At 37.0% G+C, this 17,524-nt stretch overlaps 1 protein-coding gene across 1 annotated transcript in view; it reads right to left on the reverse strand.

Annotated features, from left to right (window-relative positions):
* The window catches only part of CBLB (Cbl proto-oncogene B), a 124,475-nt gene extending 107,121 nt beyond the window's left edge, over window positions 1-17,354 (reverse strand). Inside the window, 4 exon segments of the mRNA XM_019619423.2 lie at window positions 7,877-8,087; window positions 8,090-8,126; window positions 16,910-17,068; window positions 17,229-17,354. Of these exon segments, the coding sequence (XP_019474968.1) occupies window positions 7,877-8,087; window positions 8,090-8,126; window positions 16,910-17,068; window positions 17,229-17,258 (437 nt within the window). The 5' untranslated portion in view covers window positions 17,259-17,354.
* Between the last annotated feature and the right edge of the window lie 170 nt (window positions 17,355-17,524).

A 17,524-nucleotide genomic window follows, 5' to 3' on the forward strand; every position in this document is an offset into this window, starting at 1 on the left:
TTTACAGAATAATCCCCTATGCAAGTTAGGGAATGATCACAGATTTTCTAGGAGGTACATGGGTTTGAGTTCTGTGAACAACTTAGTCAACAAATAAAGAAAGAGTGAAGGCTGGACCCCCGGGGAATAACTAAACTGGTTCTTTAAAATACACCAATTCAACTCACCAGATTTAACCAAGCCTTTATTCCTGCCACCAACACAGAGTCTAACATAATCCTTTAATATGCCAACTACTTTTTGAGAGCATCTAGATCTTCTCCACTCTCAGTCATTTCTATCTAAACACATATTTTTATACATAACTTAGGCCTCAAGAGGTAGAGAACAATTAACGAGGAAGTGATAAGACTTCCATAGCTTATTTTTTTGTATTCTTCCTATTAAGAGCATATTTATATTATGCAATATAGATGCAAGACTGGGACTAGCGTATAAAATGAGATACAGCTCAGAACTTCATTCTTTACATACACCAGAGTTATTAACATTAAGATGAAATTAAATTTGCATTGCCTGACCATAGCATGACAACAAATGAAAGTTTGTTTTTTTTTTTTAATAAAGAGATCCCTTTATAGAGAGAGGACCTTAGTTGAATTAAATGTCACCATTGATTACAATCATCTGTTATATATTCCCCAAATCTTTGTTTCTTACACATCTGCTACATTTACGGTTCCCCTTTAGTGTATTGTTAGATTACACTAGAAAAACATATGATTAAATCTACCTTCATAATAGACATGCAAGAAAAAACAATGAACTCAATCTTTATGATCAAGTATATTACAAATTATTTGTTCACCAGTTTTTTTTAATCTAACAAGATATTTGCTTATACATCCTCCTATATATTTCACTTCACACAGATTAAAAAAAGGGTTAACAAGCACATTACAGTTAAGACCTTTCATTAAAAACAGGATAATTCTGACATGGGAAATCTAAGGAAACTATGGTACTAAACCATGTCCCTTAGTACATACACATCTAAATGTTTCTTGAACACCTGCAGGGATGGTGACTCAACCACTCCTCCAAGCAGCCTGTCTGAGTACCTGATCACTCTTTCAGAGAAGAAATTTTTCTTCATGTCTAATCTGAACCTCCCCTGGCGCAGCTTGAGGCCATTCCCTCCAGCCCAATCACCATCTGAATAATGCATTCTTCAGCTCTACCCTTGCTGCACTCAAAATCAAAACATTCAAAAAGTACTATTCACATACACTACATACATGTTGCTGATGAGAGCAAACCAGTCACTCTATTGGGAAGTGTTATTTCTTATATACAGTCATTTACTGATTTATTTTTTTTATTCATTACATATTAAGATAATGCTTCTTTTCAGATACAACTTAATGATGTTCTGTTGGGTTTTGATGACACTTTAGGTGTTATTTCACCTGTTTCTATTTAACTGCTGTGTTTAGTACTATCTATCAAATCAAGCAAACTACCTGAGCTGGCTCAAAGAGAACAGGCCATTATATTGTTTAGAATTTTTCAATCTAAGAGAATAAAAGAAACGTACCAACACATTACCAGCATCACAAATGTTTTATGCAGAACACAGTAAGCCTACTTTTAGAATTAAAAAGCCTCAGCCTCATTCCTCCAATATCAATTAATAACTTTAAAGACATTCTGTATATTGCATACATAATATTACAGAGTCTGTGAGAACAATTAAGAAGAATGAGCAGCCACTGACCAAAAATGGCCTGTGTACATGCAACTTACTAAACAATTACACAAACTCTCTTGTGCCATTTTGAAGGCAATAAACAAATTCACTCAATTCACGTTGAAGAAAAAGCAGAATGTGAAGAACAGAAACTTACTTTTGTCAAACAACTACAAAGTACTCTCTACTCTACGTCACATTTCAACAAATGCAATGGGTATTTTCATCCATCTTCATCTCCATCAATAGCTCATTCTCTCTCTGAATTCAGTTCAGTTTCACGTGTGATCATAAATGATCATCAGAACTCAATTTCCTTTCTTTTCGGATTAGGGTAATTTCCTATTCTGTACAGCTACATACTATAGGTTTCTACCTACAGAAAGCATGTGTTTCAGCCTCATTTTTTGATCAAGACTTGAGGATTAGTTCCTCACAACTTGGTACTTTTTGAAAGGTTTCACCTCTACACACAGTGAGTGTAAATGCTGCACACCATAATTTGGCAGTATTACCATACAAAATTTCTCACAGGTACAAGTTATTATACACAATAATGTGTAATGTATAATGTATTAAGCACAACAATGAGTATATCGAACTGCATATATTCCCTCACAACCAGATAAATTCTGCATAGATGTCAGCATCACCTTACTTGCAAGAAAACATCTAAAAGAGCATTTTCTATTAACACATGGTCTATCTGATTTTATGATATAGCACAATGTAAAAGCGAAGCACATATTACCCGTCTTTCATTAACTCAATATGAACAGAGGATCTAAATCAATTTTAATGATTAGAAACCATTATTTTTCTTACTTAGGATCTTCTGTGGTTTTAAAGCCCATCTTCCCCAGGAATATGAATAAGTAGTTGCCCCTATGCTATTTTGATAATAATACTATTATAAAATAACACCCTCCCAAGTACTGAAAATGGTCAAAAACACCTGAAAATTGAAATACAGCCTTAAAATTGGAGTCACACAACCTATTTGCTTTTATACTGAGAACAAGCTGTCATAACACTGCCTTACCATCTGTAACTTCCACATGTTCTCACCTGCCCACTGCAACAAGAGTTTCTTTGTCTTAAAGGCCTGTTTGTATAACATTCCTTGTTTAATTTAGAGTAAAACAAAAAATAGCAAGTAGCGTACGTTTTACTGAATTTGCTTTAAAGCTCAGTTACTCATATGGTTCAGGTATGCCAAAGGATGTATTGAATTTCTTTTGGTTTACATCTGGTTTTGCATCACATGAAATGGAGAGAGAAGGGAGTAAAAATTCTCAACATAATATAAAAGCTTTCAAAAGAACAACGCATTTCCTTTCCTCCCAATTCAATCACTTATGCACTCCTTTTTTCTCTCAGAAGCCTTTTCATTTTAATATACCAAGTTCCACTGCTAATTGTCATATTATAGGTTACATATAGAAAGAGTTGTCTTTTTTTCCCAAGGACAAGGCTGCTGCTTCTTCTCCATAATCTGTACTGATGGAATAATCTAAAAAAAATACAGATACCTACATACAATGGAAGAAAGGACTAATTTTTTTTTTTAGTTCAACTTCAGCAAGATTAAAAGAAAGCAATCAGTACGTTTATTATCTAACTAATGTTGATATAGTATAGAAGTTTAGAGATCATGCTAGACAACAGACCAGTAGTACTTAAAGACAGTCTTCGGATCACAACTTACTGAAGACCAACAAAACAAAGTGAGTAGAAAATGGACAAATCAGGTGATTCTCAAAATGCTAATAGCTTTCACACACAAAAAAAAAAAAAAAAAAAATACACAATTTCAGTTTCAAACCTTGCTGAAGGCTACCATTCAACAACTATCAAGTTTCTCACCTGAGGTTGACCAATGGTCAGTTGGCTCTTTAAAAAACCTACTACAATTATTTAATAAGTACAAGGGACAGATTCAAAAAATAATAAAACCATCAACAAAACAATCTTAACCTGACCAAGAAAGTTATCTTAAACTAGAATTACAGTCTTCCTTATTCTTTTTTCAGTCTCCTCTGTCTGGAGATGCAATCAAGTTACAAAGCTAGCCAAGTTATAAGCCTCGTAAATTCTTATCAAATCCGTGCTTTAATAGTAAGCAGTAGAAAGGTCTTTACCAAGAATACTCTGTACTTTGATATGTCAGTTCAGGGACTTCATTCAAGAACCTTAACTGCACTCAAGTGTCAATACGAACTGAAGGGAAAAAAAAAATGGAGTACCTTGTAAACACACTAATTCACAGCTTCATACGGCAAGGCAACGCATGAACAGTGGAAAAGAAGAATCTGAACTATTACATGACCTGGAGGTACAAAGATCTCCCAAGAAAACAGAAAGTAAGAGCTCTTCACTAACAAAACACTTAAGACATAATCTAGAAGCAGGCAGTTTCTTTCAAGATAACAAGCAGCCAAATGAGCAAGTGAATTTATACCTTCTGTAGGAAAGGGGAATGCTGTGATCATCTTGAGTGTCTTTCTTGATTATCTTCCTACTTTCTTGATTACCCTCCTACTTCACCCTCAAACCAACCTCATTGCTTCTATAACCTTTTCAGCTTTAGCTGTGTTGCCCACAACTTAATATTCATATTGTTGTCCAATTCCACCTCTGTAATGCAATTTAAAGCCAAGTAGCCAACCAGCTCAGGTTGAATCAAGTAGTACTTAGAAAATTTATAAAATACATACACACATTGGTTTCACATTTTCACTCATCCCAGAAATGCTGAAGTAGACAGTTAGCAAGTTCCATCTCAAGATGTACCCTTCCAAGGACACAATCCATAGGTAACCACAGGGAAGCTCACGTTTGTCTCCCTTACTGAGAAAAAGTTTTGTTAGTTTCAAAGACTCACATTTCAACATCTTGAATGAATCCAAATGTAATCTCCCAGTTGTTACTTTATTTCTCCTCTATTCTTACCACTGTAACTTATGTGCCTGCTTTCAACACCTAGCAAAAATTTATGTGTAAGAACTGCCTACCCACAATATCTACTTTTGCTGCGTTTCAGAAACGTGTCCAGAAGACAAATGGAAGTTTAGACTTCACAGAAATAATTCCTTCCCAAAGAACAAAGGAAAAAAGAGCAAAAGACCCTTAAAAGAAATAGAAATGTCTTAAGTAGATTCAACTTGATTCAATAATCTTAATTCAGTGTTGATAATTTTTAAAAATAAAATCAATGACAAGTCTTTAAACTACTTTATACTTAGAAAAACTTCTATGTAAACTGTGCCTGGTAAAGCTAACAGAACTTATTTAATATTAACTTTTACCTCATGAAGCAGGAGGATATAATTTTAAGCTAGACACCAAATCCAGAAAGCGGGTAAAATTCATGTATGTGAAAGATAACTTGTAAGCCCATACACGCTCTGCTTTCTAGGATTTGTCTTAAACAAAAAAGTGGGCACCAACCACTCAAATGCCCATCACATATGCTGGCATAGAATGTAGAAAGGCAGCAGTGCTACAACCTAGGTTCTTGGTTTTACTCATTTATAGGTATCCTGCCTATATCCTACCCTATTTCATTCACAGCATCTCTGAGAACTAAAATTAATGAAGTTGTTCAATAAACTTCTGTGTTAACAGAGTTAAGACAAAAATCACACGTATATTGGCTCTCTCTGGTTCCTAATTGTACCATCGTTATAAAAAGTTACAAGATTATTCAATAGCACTGGTAGATTAACAAGCACATCATTTAAATATATAGAGAGAGAACATTTCCAAATGGAGCCAGTTGCTCCCCCCACCCTATGGCCCCCAGCAATGACCTTTCTATCCACCTCTCACACAGACACTAATAGAAAACAAAACAGGAAAGCAAGATTGAAAACCAGAAAAACTAGCCAGGTGTCATCATATCAAAGGCTTTTTCTTTTTTTTTAAATATCGACTACACTTCAATCTGACTGCCTTTTTAAAAAACATCTTGAAAAATACTTAAGTGATGACTTGTATGCTTTCTTTATAGAGTTAGCAATTAAACTACTTTACACAAACATTTTGAAGTGAAGAAGCTAAATAGACAGCTTCCTTTACTAGCTTATCAAGAGTTTAAATGATTAAGTGTGTCAAAGCACAGATGAGGAAGCAGATACCTAGTCACAGGGCTTGAGCAAATAAGTGTACCTTCATTCAACTTAAAACTGGGACATGCATACAGACAAAACGTTGTCAGGAGATGAAGAAGTGACACTTAAGTCACAGACATGTGTATTTAACTTACAAAGGCACAAGGATAAACTGCTGAAACAATGCCTCTGTTATTCTTTTGTTTAAACATTCTAGCCTTAGTTTCTACTGTACATCAGAATCTGCCTTATGGAGGAAGCACATCTAGCAGTTTTAGCACAAAAAACATTTCTATTACATTTCCTTCCTCAAGCTTCAAACTCTGTATCATTCTGGCATTATAACTATCACCTTCCCTAATACAAATTTAAAGAGCAATGTGAGCAATTGTACTTCATTATTATGTTTTGTTTTAAAATCCTTCCTCTCCAATCACCTCATGAAAATGAGCCCAATAAATGACAGTAAATACACTAACTGCACCTTCTTCAAGAACGGCCTGCTTTACATAAGACATCCTTGAATCATCACTGTCACTCTTATGCAGAAAGGGAAGTGGGACATTGGAAAGAAGACAATTCAGCAGTTCTAACAACTAGATAGAGCTCCTGGAACATTGTTTTAGATGACTGCTCAGTACTTATGGCAGACTGTTTTTGAAAAAGTTACACTGAAACTGGCTTTAATTTATTGCTAACTGGAAGTAAATCCACAAATAAATCTGTGGTTTGTGCACCATAGGGAAGTTAAAATAAAACCTATTTACACAATGCAGTCATTTATGTCAAATTTCCCTTACCATAAAAGTTTTTATTTCCTTTGCAACACAATGCCTTTTGTACGTACAACAAATACAGGTTATTAAAGGAAGACACCATAGACACAGTGCTGAGCAATTCTTCCAGAACTTCTAGTAAGGTTGCATCTAAGTGAATGCTTTTATTGTACTTAGGAATTCAAAAAGAACACATTAAGATCTACACTCATCACTCAAGTAGTCTGAACTGCATTTTTGTTCCTATCAGGTAAACTGCATTAAGCATCTTCACAATTGAAGGGTCTTCAAATACTTCCCAAAAATAAAAATCCTTGCATGGTAAGCAAGCTTCAGGTCAGTTATCAAGCACAGTAGGACTGCCACAGTATACTGAATAGTTACAATCATTACTGAAGATGTGGAAAAAACACACACATCACTCAAACATAACAGCAGTGACATTTACAGTAAGGTGGACGTTTCACTGCTTCTACCACCATTTTCACCAGCAGTAAAACTATACCACGAACTTATCTGTATGCTCAGGTGCAGATAGAACAGCAGGGATACAATCTGTCCATTCACCGTCTATAGGTCTAAATATATATCACAAATGACAGATGCCAATTGTCACATCACAGCTGTATCCCTTCTCAAAACAAAACTGCAGATTTTTCCACAGAAATCCTTGAAATATCATTTTGAAAAGTATATATACCAATATTAAATATTAATAACCATCTTACCCACTACTGAAACAGTACACAAAGTAGACACTCATCCTGATTATTAAAATGGAAACACTGCAAATCAGGAATCCATTAGGTTTCTGAACAGACTTCTCAGCTCTGACTAACATTAGCATCACCTTATGCTAATAGTGTGCAGCATCTCAAAAACATGAATAATATTTTGTTCCAATTCACCACTTGTGAAAGCTGTATGTCAACATCCATTATGACTCCCTTAGTTTTAAGGAGTGAGTTAGGGAGGTCAAGCTCAGACAAGATACCAGTCACTCACTCTCTGCCACAGAGATAACTACATACTGTAAGGGCTCATGAACAAGTAATTACACTGAAATTAATGTTTTATGAAGGAAATGTTCTTAGTTTTAAAGGTCACAAAGTGACAGATAAGAGCACACAGCAGAACAAATGCAGCAAATTATTGTTTGACATGCAGGGTCAATGAATCCAAACAATAAATAGTTCTGTTCTTTAAGTGATTAAAAATGTCAAGATACAATATCTGCAGACAAACAGTGTTAAGTATGCAGACAGAAAATCTACTTTATATTTAAATGTCTCTCTTACCTGTCCTGCGACTGCTCCTCATACATTCTTTCCTTTCCTTCTTTGAAGAGTCTGATAGCCCGTTTCGACTTTTTCATGAGACTATCAATGTAGATTTTAAAATACTCATTCTCACTGAGTTGTGCAAGTTTTTGGTTGTCATCGTATTTGCTCAGTATAAGTCGCAAATGCTGATAGGTGTCTGGTAAAATGTCAAGAATGTAGGGGGGCTGTTTTTGAGTTGAAGTTTCGGGTTTTGGCACAGTCTTACCTAGAAGCAAAAATAAGTGAATTTTAAAAGACAATAAATATGTTGGGGGTAAAAAAAGACCTGACATCTTAAAAATGCACAAGCACGTTCATCCAGCTTTCAGAAATGAAGAATTAAGCCCTTCCTCATTTATATTCCATGAAATCTCAACATAGCCCCTGATGTCAAAGGAAATCAAGTTTGACATAATGCTGTCACATTTATGACAAACATAGTTTGCTTATATAGCTTTTAAAGGAAGAAAAACTTTGCCTGCCCACTGTATGCCAGGAAGTATACTAGCAAAACACAGTATTGCAAGTCATGCTAAGAGAGGTTTCATAGTAATAGAAAAATAACCTGGTCTCAGACCTGGAATCATTACCTTCCTAAATGGCACAAAAAAATAATTGAATAATGTATTCAAAGAAAAAAAAAAATAAGCTTCAGATGAATTGAATACTTTTATTCGAATTCAGTCTTCACTGGAAATGTTTCTGAAAGAAGGTGGTACTGTTTTTTGTTTCCAGAATGCATCCATATTTAATTATGTCTTTGCTACCTAATATTATCTGGTAGTTTGTTCTGTAGAAAGTGAAGGAATCAAAACTAACAGGCTTTGAACACTATTGTATTGATATAATTGAGTTACCCAAGCTCAGCTAAAACACTGCAGAGGGATATGTTCTACATGTGTGTACATATGTGTGCACATATCCATAAGAAAAATAAGCCCATGGCATATAAAAATATTATGGGTATCATATGGGTATCATATGGGTATCACAGTGTATATTAGTGACTTTGACAATTCTTTTGAGATATCTAACAGGCTTATTGAGATAATTAACAAGGTTGTAAAAGCTTCTTAATACTGCTGAAAGACAACTCCTATTCCTAGTAACGTATCAACTTCAAAAAAGTGCACACTTTTTACCATTTCAGGGAGAGGGGGAGGCAGGGAGGATTATTGTTTCATATAGATCCCTTTCTAAACTCAAATCTGTATTGCTAGCTCCTCTCCCCATTTCTTAACCTACATCATTAAGAACTAACAGATTTTCATGGGTTACAAACAGTCAAGTAAAAACATAATTATTTCTTTCTCAGAACGAAACACATACCAAAACATCTCTCACAATGAGATTTGGGTAACTGTGATTAGAGAAGTGGAGATGGAAGAACGGACAGAAGTCAAGCATTGACAAGTGAAAAAAAAAAAAGTACGTCTAGCACAGTGCAAACTCATTAGTACTGAAGAAACAAATACCATTCGAAGAAAGTATTTAAAACATAATATTCACAACAGTTCCCTCATACTACTGATCCATTGTTATTTCAGTGATTTATACTGCTCTTCCACATACTAGACCAAGTAATGGCTCAGAAATCCATCTGATGTACTGTAAAAGAGATAGTCCTTCCCACAGAGAAATTTAGTCTTGGTGGGAAACAAAAAGACAGCAGATGGATACAGGCAAACACAAGGACATGAACACAGCACAGTTCAACATGGTAGTGAGTGTGCTAAATATTTCTAGGTATAAACAGTAAAGAAGGTCTTCAAGGCAAGCTACAGAATATTTTAAGTGGATCATAAAGGAATTCCTCCTAAGATGAGGAGAAAGCTGGAAGGGAATAAAAAGAAGCAAAGCATAAGGATGTTTGGTAACCTCATGAGTGAGCGATGAATTCTAGAGCTGCAAACCACAACTGCAAGAGACTTGGAAAAGATGTTTATATTTAACGTGATAAAGAAAACGTTATCAGAATAAAACATCACACAATCTGTGGGTTAGCAGATGCCCACAGTAACATTGTCAAAGAACATAGGTCAGATATGGTGGTATTCTTTAAAAGTCAGACAAGGAAACCTGAACTTACTGATGGACAACATAGCAACTCCTGGATAAGTTTTAAAAGAATAAATAGATACAGAAGATCACACTTGCTCTGAAGGATTCAGAAACACTTGAACTGTTATTTTTAAAGCTAAGTGAGTTGCCTGAGTGATGAAGAAAGGAACTAACGAGAGACTTAAACAGGAGATCACAAATTTTATTTTTGTTATGCTAAAATTAAGCTGACAGACAGACAGAATTCTTTAAGGAGATTTCTGAAATACGAGCAAAGAATTCACATGTGCAGACAGATTTGGAAGTCATATATGTAGAACACATGAATTTCTTTTTGTAGTACAGCTAGGAAAGAACTGCAATCCCAAAGATAAATTTTTTCCAGATAAACCCTTATGAAAATTGCAAACCTTTTTCGTGTGAACTTCAGTTTTCTGCAACTTATGATTTAATAAAAACGTGAATCAATAAAGATAGACATTCTCTCAAAGCAAACTACAGATGCCACCAATCAATATCACTGATTAGATGTTACTGCCTTCTGGAGCAAGGAGCACAGTAACAAAAAATAACAGCTTAAAGGACGAAAATATTTACTCAGGAAAACAATCAGCAATGAGAAGAGACTACAAGCAGGGAAGGCTGCAATCATTTTAATTGCTTATTTATCCTCACTTTTCTTAAATCTCATGATCAAAGAATTAGCTCTCTTTCTGAAGTCTGTATTTTCAATCAGATGTGTCAACAAGCAGAATGTAAATGGCTTTGTATATACTAAATTACAATTAAAAATAATTGCTTATCCTGGATAAAAAAAAAATTGCTTCTGCTGAATGTTGCATTTTAAACAGTGAGTCCCATTCAAACATAAAAAGAACATCCAGTTTAAGTGAAGAATTATTTTCTCTTTCAGATGTTCTAGAAAGTATTTTTCAGTCTAGTGATATTAGTCACACACACACACACACACACACACACACATCAGAACAAGATCCTGTGGTCAAGGTTTACCAAATTATGTCTTCTCTTCAACTTATAAAAATAAATGCAGAACATTAGCAGAACTCTTATCTCCAGAACAGGTCTTTAAGAAAGAAAATCATACAAAAAAATTTGTATTGGACAGCTTGACTAGTTTCATGCATTCCCAGTGGAAGGAAAAAAAGAAAGCTAATTTTTAGTTAGAGTTAGGGGGCCAGTGAAGTAGTACAAGGCTTTCTTTGCCTTTATAGAGTGCACAAGGTTTCAGCCCAAAGGAAGTCAGTTTGTAAAGAAATGGCTGGTAAACCATATGGTTTCCAGAGTCAGGATGTCCTGACACGTACTACAGCAGTTCACAATTAAAAGCAAGCAATAAGAAATGACAGCTGCTGACGCAAAAGATTTACCAATCCACAGAAGTGGTGTACATACCTTTCTTCAAAAGAAAACAGAACTCAAAGCAAAACAAAGTAACAAAAATAAAAATCTCCATACTACATTTTACAGAATGGTCCTCACCAACATTTCAGCAGCAGACATGAATCATATCACTGCACGATTTGTGTATTGTTGTGACTAAAAGCAAGCATGTATATATTTAGCAAGCAGTCTCAAAAAAAAAAAAAGCAGCAATCAGGTAGTGAGTTACTAAGAAATGTTTCTCCCATTGAAGTAAACTAGGAAAGGGTAAGCTCCTTCCACTATCTCATTGTAAATTCAAGTATATGGCAATAGAGTGCAATTCTATCTGTGAATAACTAGAAGATTGCCCTAATCTAACAGAAACAGACTTTGAAACATTTAGCTCAAATATCTCTGGACAAGCATACTCTAGTCCCCACAGGGGGAAAAAAGAAAAGAAAAGAAAAGAAAAACACTACACTAACATTTTTCTCCCAAAGACATGCACAAAAAAGCTAGTCTTCAAATTGAACATACTCGACTGCAGATTTAAAGCTTTATTCCATAACATCTTCAGATATGGAAATAATGGATAGCCCTTCTCTTTGAGGCAATGGACTTCTTTCAGAAAGCTGTAACTTCTATTCACTTTTTACTGCAAAGTTGAAAGCCTTGCAATGGTATGACAAAATAACTTTTACTCAAGCAAAGTATAGCAGCCCCATCATAATCTGTTGAAACACCTAATGCTAGTCAAGGACAAAGAAAGGAAAGCAACAACTAAAACAGTATTTAACAAGTAGATCTGCTAAACTCTGTTTTCAGCTGCTTTGAATGGACTAAACAATCAGAGCATCAGTGCTCTTACACTTCCAAAACTACACCTTAAAAACCTCTACTGATCTAGAATTTTCTGCCACACTGTACAAAAAAAAGTCAAAGTATTAAAAAGCATTTCTAAATAACACAGCATAAGGGAAGCTCATAAGATACCAAAACAATTCTTCAGGAAAAAAAAAAAACACAACACACAATGCTATCAATTATACAAACATAACAAAAGAGGAGTGAATCAAGAAAATAAATGAAGTGCAAGGATGACACTCCTTCAACATATACTTCATTCCTGCCAGAAATTACATTAAATGGAATGAATTTTATTTTCCACTGTGGGGTGTGTTCAACACTTCAGGAGGATGCGATACCATCCAGATGGACCTAGACAGGTTTGAGCAGTGGGTCCAAGAGAACCTCATGAGGATCAACAAAGGCAAGTGCAAGGTTTTGCACCTGAGTCAAGGCAATATCCACTACACTAGGGGACAAGCTGGAAGATGAAAGGATTGAGCACAGCCCTATTGAAAAGGACCTGGGGTTACTGGTAGATGCCAAGCTGGACATGAGCCAGCAGTGTGCCTTCACAGCCCAGAAAGCAAACTGTATCCTGGGCTGCATCAAAAGAAGTGTGGCCAGCAGCACAAGGGAGCTGATCCTGCCCCTGTTTGGCACTGGCAGGGCCTCACTTGGTGTACTGCATCCACATGTGGAACCCTCCGTACAGGAGAGACACAAACCTATTGGAACGTGTCCAGAGGAGGGCCACAAAAATGATCCAAGGGATAAAACACCTCTTCTATGAGGACAAGCTAAGAGAGCAGGGGCTGTTCAGCCAGGAGAAGAGAAGGCTCTAAGATGACCTGATAGTGGCCATCCAGTATCTAAAGGAGAGTTAAGGGAAAGAAGGGGATGGACTCTTCAGCAAGGCCTGTTCTGATAGGACAAGAAAAAACGCTTTCAAGCTTAAAGAGATTTAGGTTAGATACAAGGAAAAGAGTCTTCTACAGTCCGGGGGGAGAGGGGGTGGGGAGGGGGCACTGGAACTGGTTGCCCAGAGATGTGTTGGATGCCCCGTCCCTGGAGAACTTCAAAGCCAAGCTGAACAAGGCTCTGCAACCTAATCTATCTGTAGATGTCCCTGTTCATTCCTGGAGAGTTGGACTAGATGGCCTTTAACGGTCCTTTCCAAGTCTAAGGATTCTATGATTCCCCCAAAAGAAGGCTTCTCATCAACATATATTTGGAAGTGACCAATCTTTTCAGCTGAGCAAGCAGTAAGCAGTAGTTGAACATCTATCATGTCGCAACCGTACAATATGTTTCCATGATGGTAGAATACAAAGTAACAATGCTTACATTATATACACAGAGGAACACCTGACTTTGGAGAGTCATTTATGCTTTGTTCCAATCAGGAAAGGAGAAGCTTCCATTTCTCTATTTAAATTCTTATCCACAAATAATCTATGCAGACATAGAACTTCATATCAACTTCAACAGGTAATATGCTGAAAAATACTGTGGTTATGACTGTTGATTTCCTTTTCTAGATCCCTTTTGGAACAACCACATTTAATGGATTTGCAAGGTTGTGCATTAATGTAACAATCACTCTGTTGCAAAGAACACGCAATCGGCACAGGGTTTTAAGCTGTTGAACTGCACTCTAGCTGCTCATATTCATTTGAAAACTTGTTTATTGGCAATATCAGTTTAAAGGAAAAAACACTGCTTACTAAGTTACAACAGTAATACTTCTTTTACTCACTAGGTCAGTAGTATAAGCTTTGGAGATACATTCCAATTTGTTCTTGGATAATTAGTAAAAGAGCAAATCCTTATTTGCAATGTCAAACAACTAGGTGAGTCAAAAGAGAGCACGCAAACACTTCCTTTTGTCAACCTTCCCAGTAGAAAGCATCATTTTCTGAGCCAATGTCTTAAAGTACTGAAAAAATGATTAAAAGTTCCTCTAATATTCCTATTTAAAAAAAAAGTCCTGTTCAGAACATGTCACAATTCCACCAGCTTAACACCCACCATAGTATAACATGCACAATAGCACTGCCAAGTCTAAACAGCCAGAGCAGTAAATTAAATGAACTGCTCCCATGCTTTATGTAACAGACATTCTCTCTCAAAGTTCTTCCCAAGATAACCATCATCTTCCAGTAGTAATGCATTCCTAGTTTCAAGGTTTTAAATTCATTAGGCAGAGCTTTTACATACACCATTAAACCCATCTTATAAAATGCCAACATTGGTGGTCATGGTTAATATCTTATTGTTGAAGACAAATAATTCATACAGGTGACACCACCTACTAATAGAGGGAAAAGCAGAGAGCATGCAAGGAAAGGTACAGAATGGAAGGAGGGAAGGAAATGTAAACTGGGAGAAACTGAGCTCTGCTTCTAGTTTTTAAGACTACTCTTTTTCCATCCTTTGGTCAAATAACAGCTTTGCTTTGTTTTCATCTTCCCTTTCACTATTATCTTTAGAATGGGAGAAAACTTTAGCCACCTAACCATAGCTAAACAATGGTTATCACAGCTATTATAGACAAAGAACAAACAAGAATGATGACTGTTATTACAAGAAGCAAAAACAGACCTCAAAGCCACAATCTTACCTTGGGTGGCATCCCACTGACTTTGCATAGCCTACTGCCTTCACTAGGTATTAATTTTATCAGTGAATAACCACAGACATCAGTCATGGGATATGCTGCAAAAATGGGATTTGAAGAAACACTTGAATGAGCAGGTTTCTATTTCTGACTTTAATCCTTGGTTTTGAATTTAGGCAGATGACAAAATGGTCTTCCTGTGCCTACTGTCACATGAGGCTGTGACTTAAATTTGTTTGCCAACATATTAAATTTACTCAAACACATCCTTTCACTCTAAGCACCAAACACTAAAAATTCAAGCAGAAAGCTACAGCATTCTCACACTATGACATCATCCTGTCTGGTATACTTTAATATAATTTGGAAATAAAATTTGATTAACTGAGAGCAGCATAAAGAGGATACATTAAAGATCCAAATTGAGGACACTTATCCAGTAAAATGAAAAAAAGAAAGCACAGTACAGTGTCCAGCCTTCCCAGTGAATTTTACAGAACAGGCCTTGCTGGCTGCTCCAATGCTCTGTCAACAAATAAAGTTACCCTATAATAAATGAGTAAAAGTAATCTGCAAGTCCAAGCACTGGGCTTAAGATTTTCTGGTATTTGTGGACACACAGACAACCCAAGGACAACTGTACAATACAGACTTGTAAATTAAGCTGTACATTCCCCACATGGCTTCAGCAATGACACATTAGGTTCTTGGTTTACAAGCAGAAAACTTCCCTCTACCAAAGAAAAGTGCCTGCTTCCAAGGGTTTATATTTGCACTTCTCAATACAAGATCCTCACTGTTTACAGCATCCTAATCAGTAACAGGAAAATGCCAAAGACTCTGTGTTGATTTGGGGGGTTGGTCTCGATGATCTCTAGAGGTCCCTTCCAACCCCTACAATTCTGTGATTCTGTGATCGATTCCTACAATACCATTTGAATAAAGGTTGTTTTTTAAGTTTATACTCATTGTCAGAAATTGTGGTAGAAATACCACAGCTATTCTTTAGCTTAAAAAAAAAAAAGTCAAATACTTCCAAATCATCACTCATCAAGGCCCCTTATTTTAAATTAACTCCCCCTGCTATAGCAATTTAACTACTGTGGAACTTCAAGAGGTGTTGAACACCTGCATTTCAGAAGAGCCACAGGGAAAGCAAACAGTTACAACTAATTCCTGAAGTTAAGAAATAATAACACTTGATTTAAGGACCTAAGGCTAACAGCTTCAAGAGGAAGCTGTCAAGCATCACTCATACACAAAATAGAGCGCCTTCACCTCCTGAACAGCTATCCGTGCTATAAATCAAACCATTCCTATCATTGATAAGAAACTCTCCTAGCTAATCTACAGCGATGTTTTATCTCAAATAATGCTAAACAAAATTTCTGGGGCTGGTTCAGGGACATAGGAGAAGATCTAGAAAACTGAAGTCTATCCTCCTGTTTTCTTAAAAATAACTTTTGATAGAGTGTATTACTAGTTCCAGAATGAAAATTTAAAGTACTTTAAAAATCATAAAAATGCAGAGCACACACTGAGAAGTTAGGTGTGCCATACAAATCTGTTTACAGAACTGACAATGAGTGACATCTCCCAGTCCCCACACACATTCCTAAAAGCACAAACGTATCTACATTACCATCATAAGTACGTCTCACAGGACGATGAGCTTAACTACGTTTCATGCTTCAGAGGTCTTGTTTGCAGACTAACAACGTGATCCAACGCAAAACACACAGAATACGTGATTACAAGACCAAGTTAAGCAGTTTCTTGTTAGGACAGCTCAGCTTTTCAAGTTTGAGTCATTTTAAGGGATCTGAAAATAACAATAGCCTGAGGCAAACACACATATTTGTTTTCCCAACACAAACCAAGTTTAAATAAAAAAAACACATAGCCGGAGGCCACAGGAAAGAGGAAGAAAAAAAAAAAAGAATGAACCATGCTTAAATAACTTAAGACTGAAGAAGTCCTCCTTACTTTCCATAGCACGAAGAGCACGGCAACTGAAGCTATAGGAAGATGCTGTTTCCCCACGTGCATCTGTTTAAATGTCCCCATTCTTCGCCCAGCACGCACACATACACACTCACCACTTTGTCCATGAGCTTCCAGGTCTTCTCCACAGTCCTTCGGTCGGCAGCTGCCTGCTTGGGGGGGCCCACAGCATCCTGAATGGCGTCGATGAAGCCCAGGATCCGTCCTTTGCGTGGGTTCCGGCCGTTCTGGGAGTTGGCCATCTGGGAACTAGGCTGCCCGTGGGGACAGAGAACAGAGATTCACAAGGTGCTCCAGAACATCTTGTCACGCAGCCAGCGAGGTAACACTTCCTTCTTCACAGGCAGGAAAGGGCAAGAGCAGGGCACGTTTAGGAACAACTTTAACTTCCCGTGACAGACAACCTAAACCCACCTGGGCTGCGTTTATACCGGCGGAGGCCATCGCGAATTTACTGTCAACGGCCCCGCCAAGGGCTGGGAGGGAGGGGACGACAAAAGCGGGAGACGTGCCGCGGCCAAAGGGAAGGAGAGGAGAAAATAAATCAGTGCGGAGCGAGGGAGCAGCCAGAGAGGCCGGGGACAGGCAGACAGACGCTTACGTACAGAGCGGCACCGCACGGCGCGGCACGGAGCGCGGACTCCTCCGCCTACCCGCACCTCAGGGCGTAGGGCCGCGGCTGGCGGGGCGTCTCGGCTCTCCCGCTTACC

The sequence above is a fragment of the Meleagris gallopavo genome, chromosome 1 (assembly GCF_000146605.3).
Source record: "Meleagris gallopavo isolate NT-WF06-2002-E0010 breed Aviagen turkey brand Nicholas breeding stock chromosome 1, Turkey_5.1, whole genome shotgun sequence".
In the NCBI taxonomy this organism is placed as follows: domain Eukaryota; kingdom Metazoa; phylum Chordata; class Aves; order Galliformes; family Phasianidae; genus Meleagris; species Meleagris gallopavo.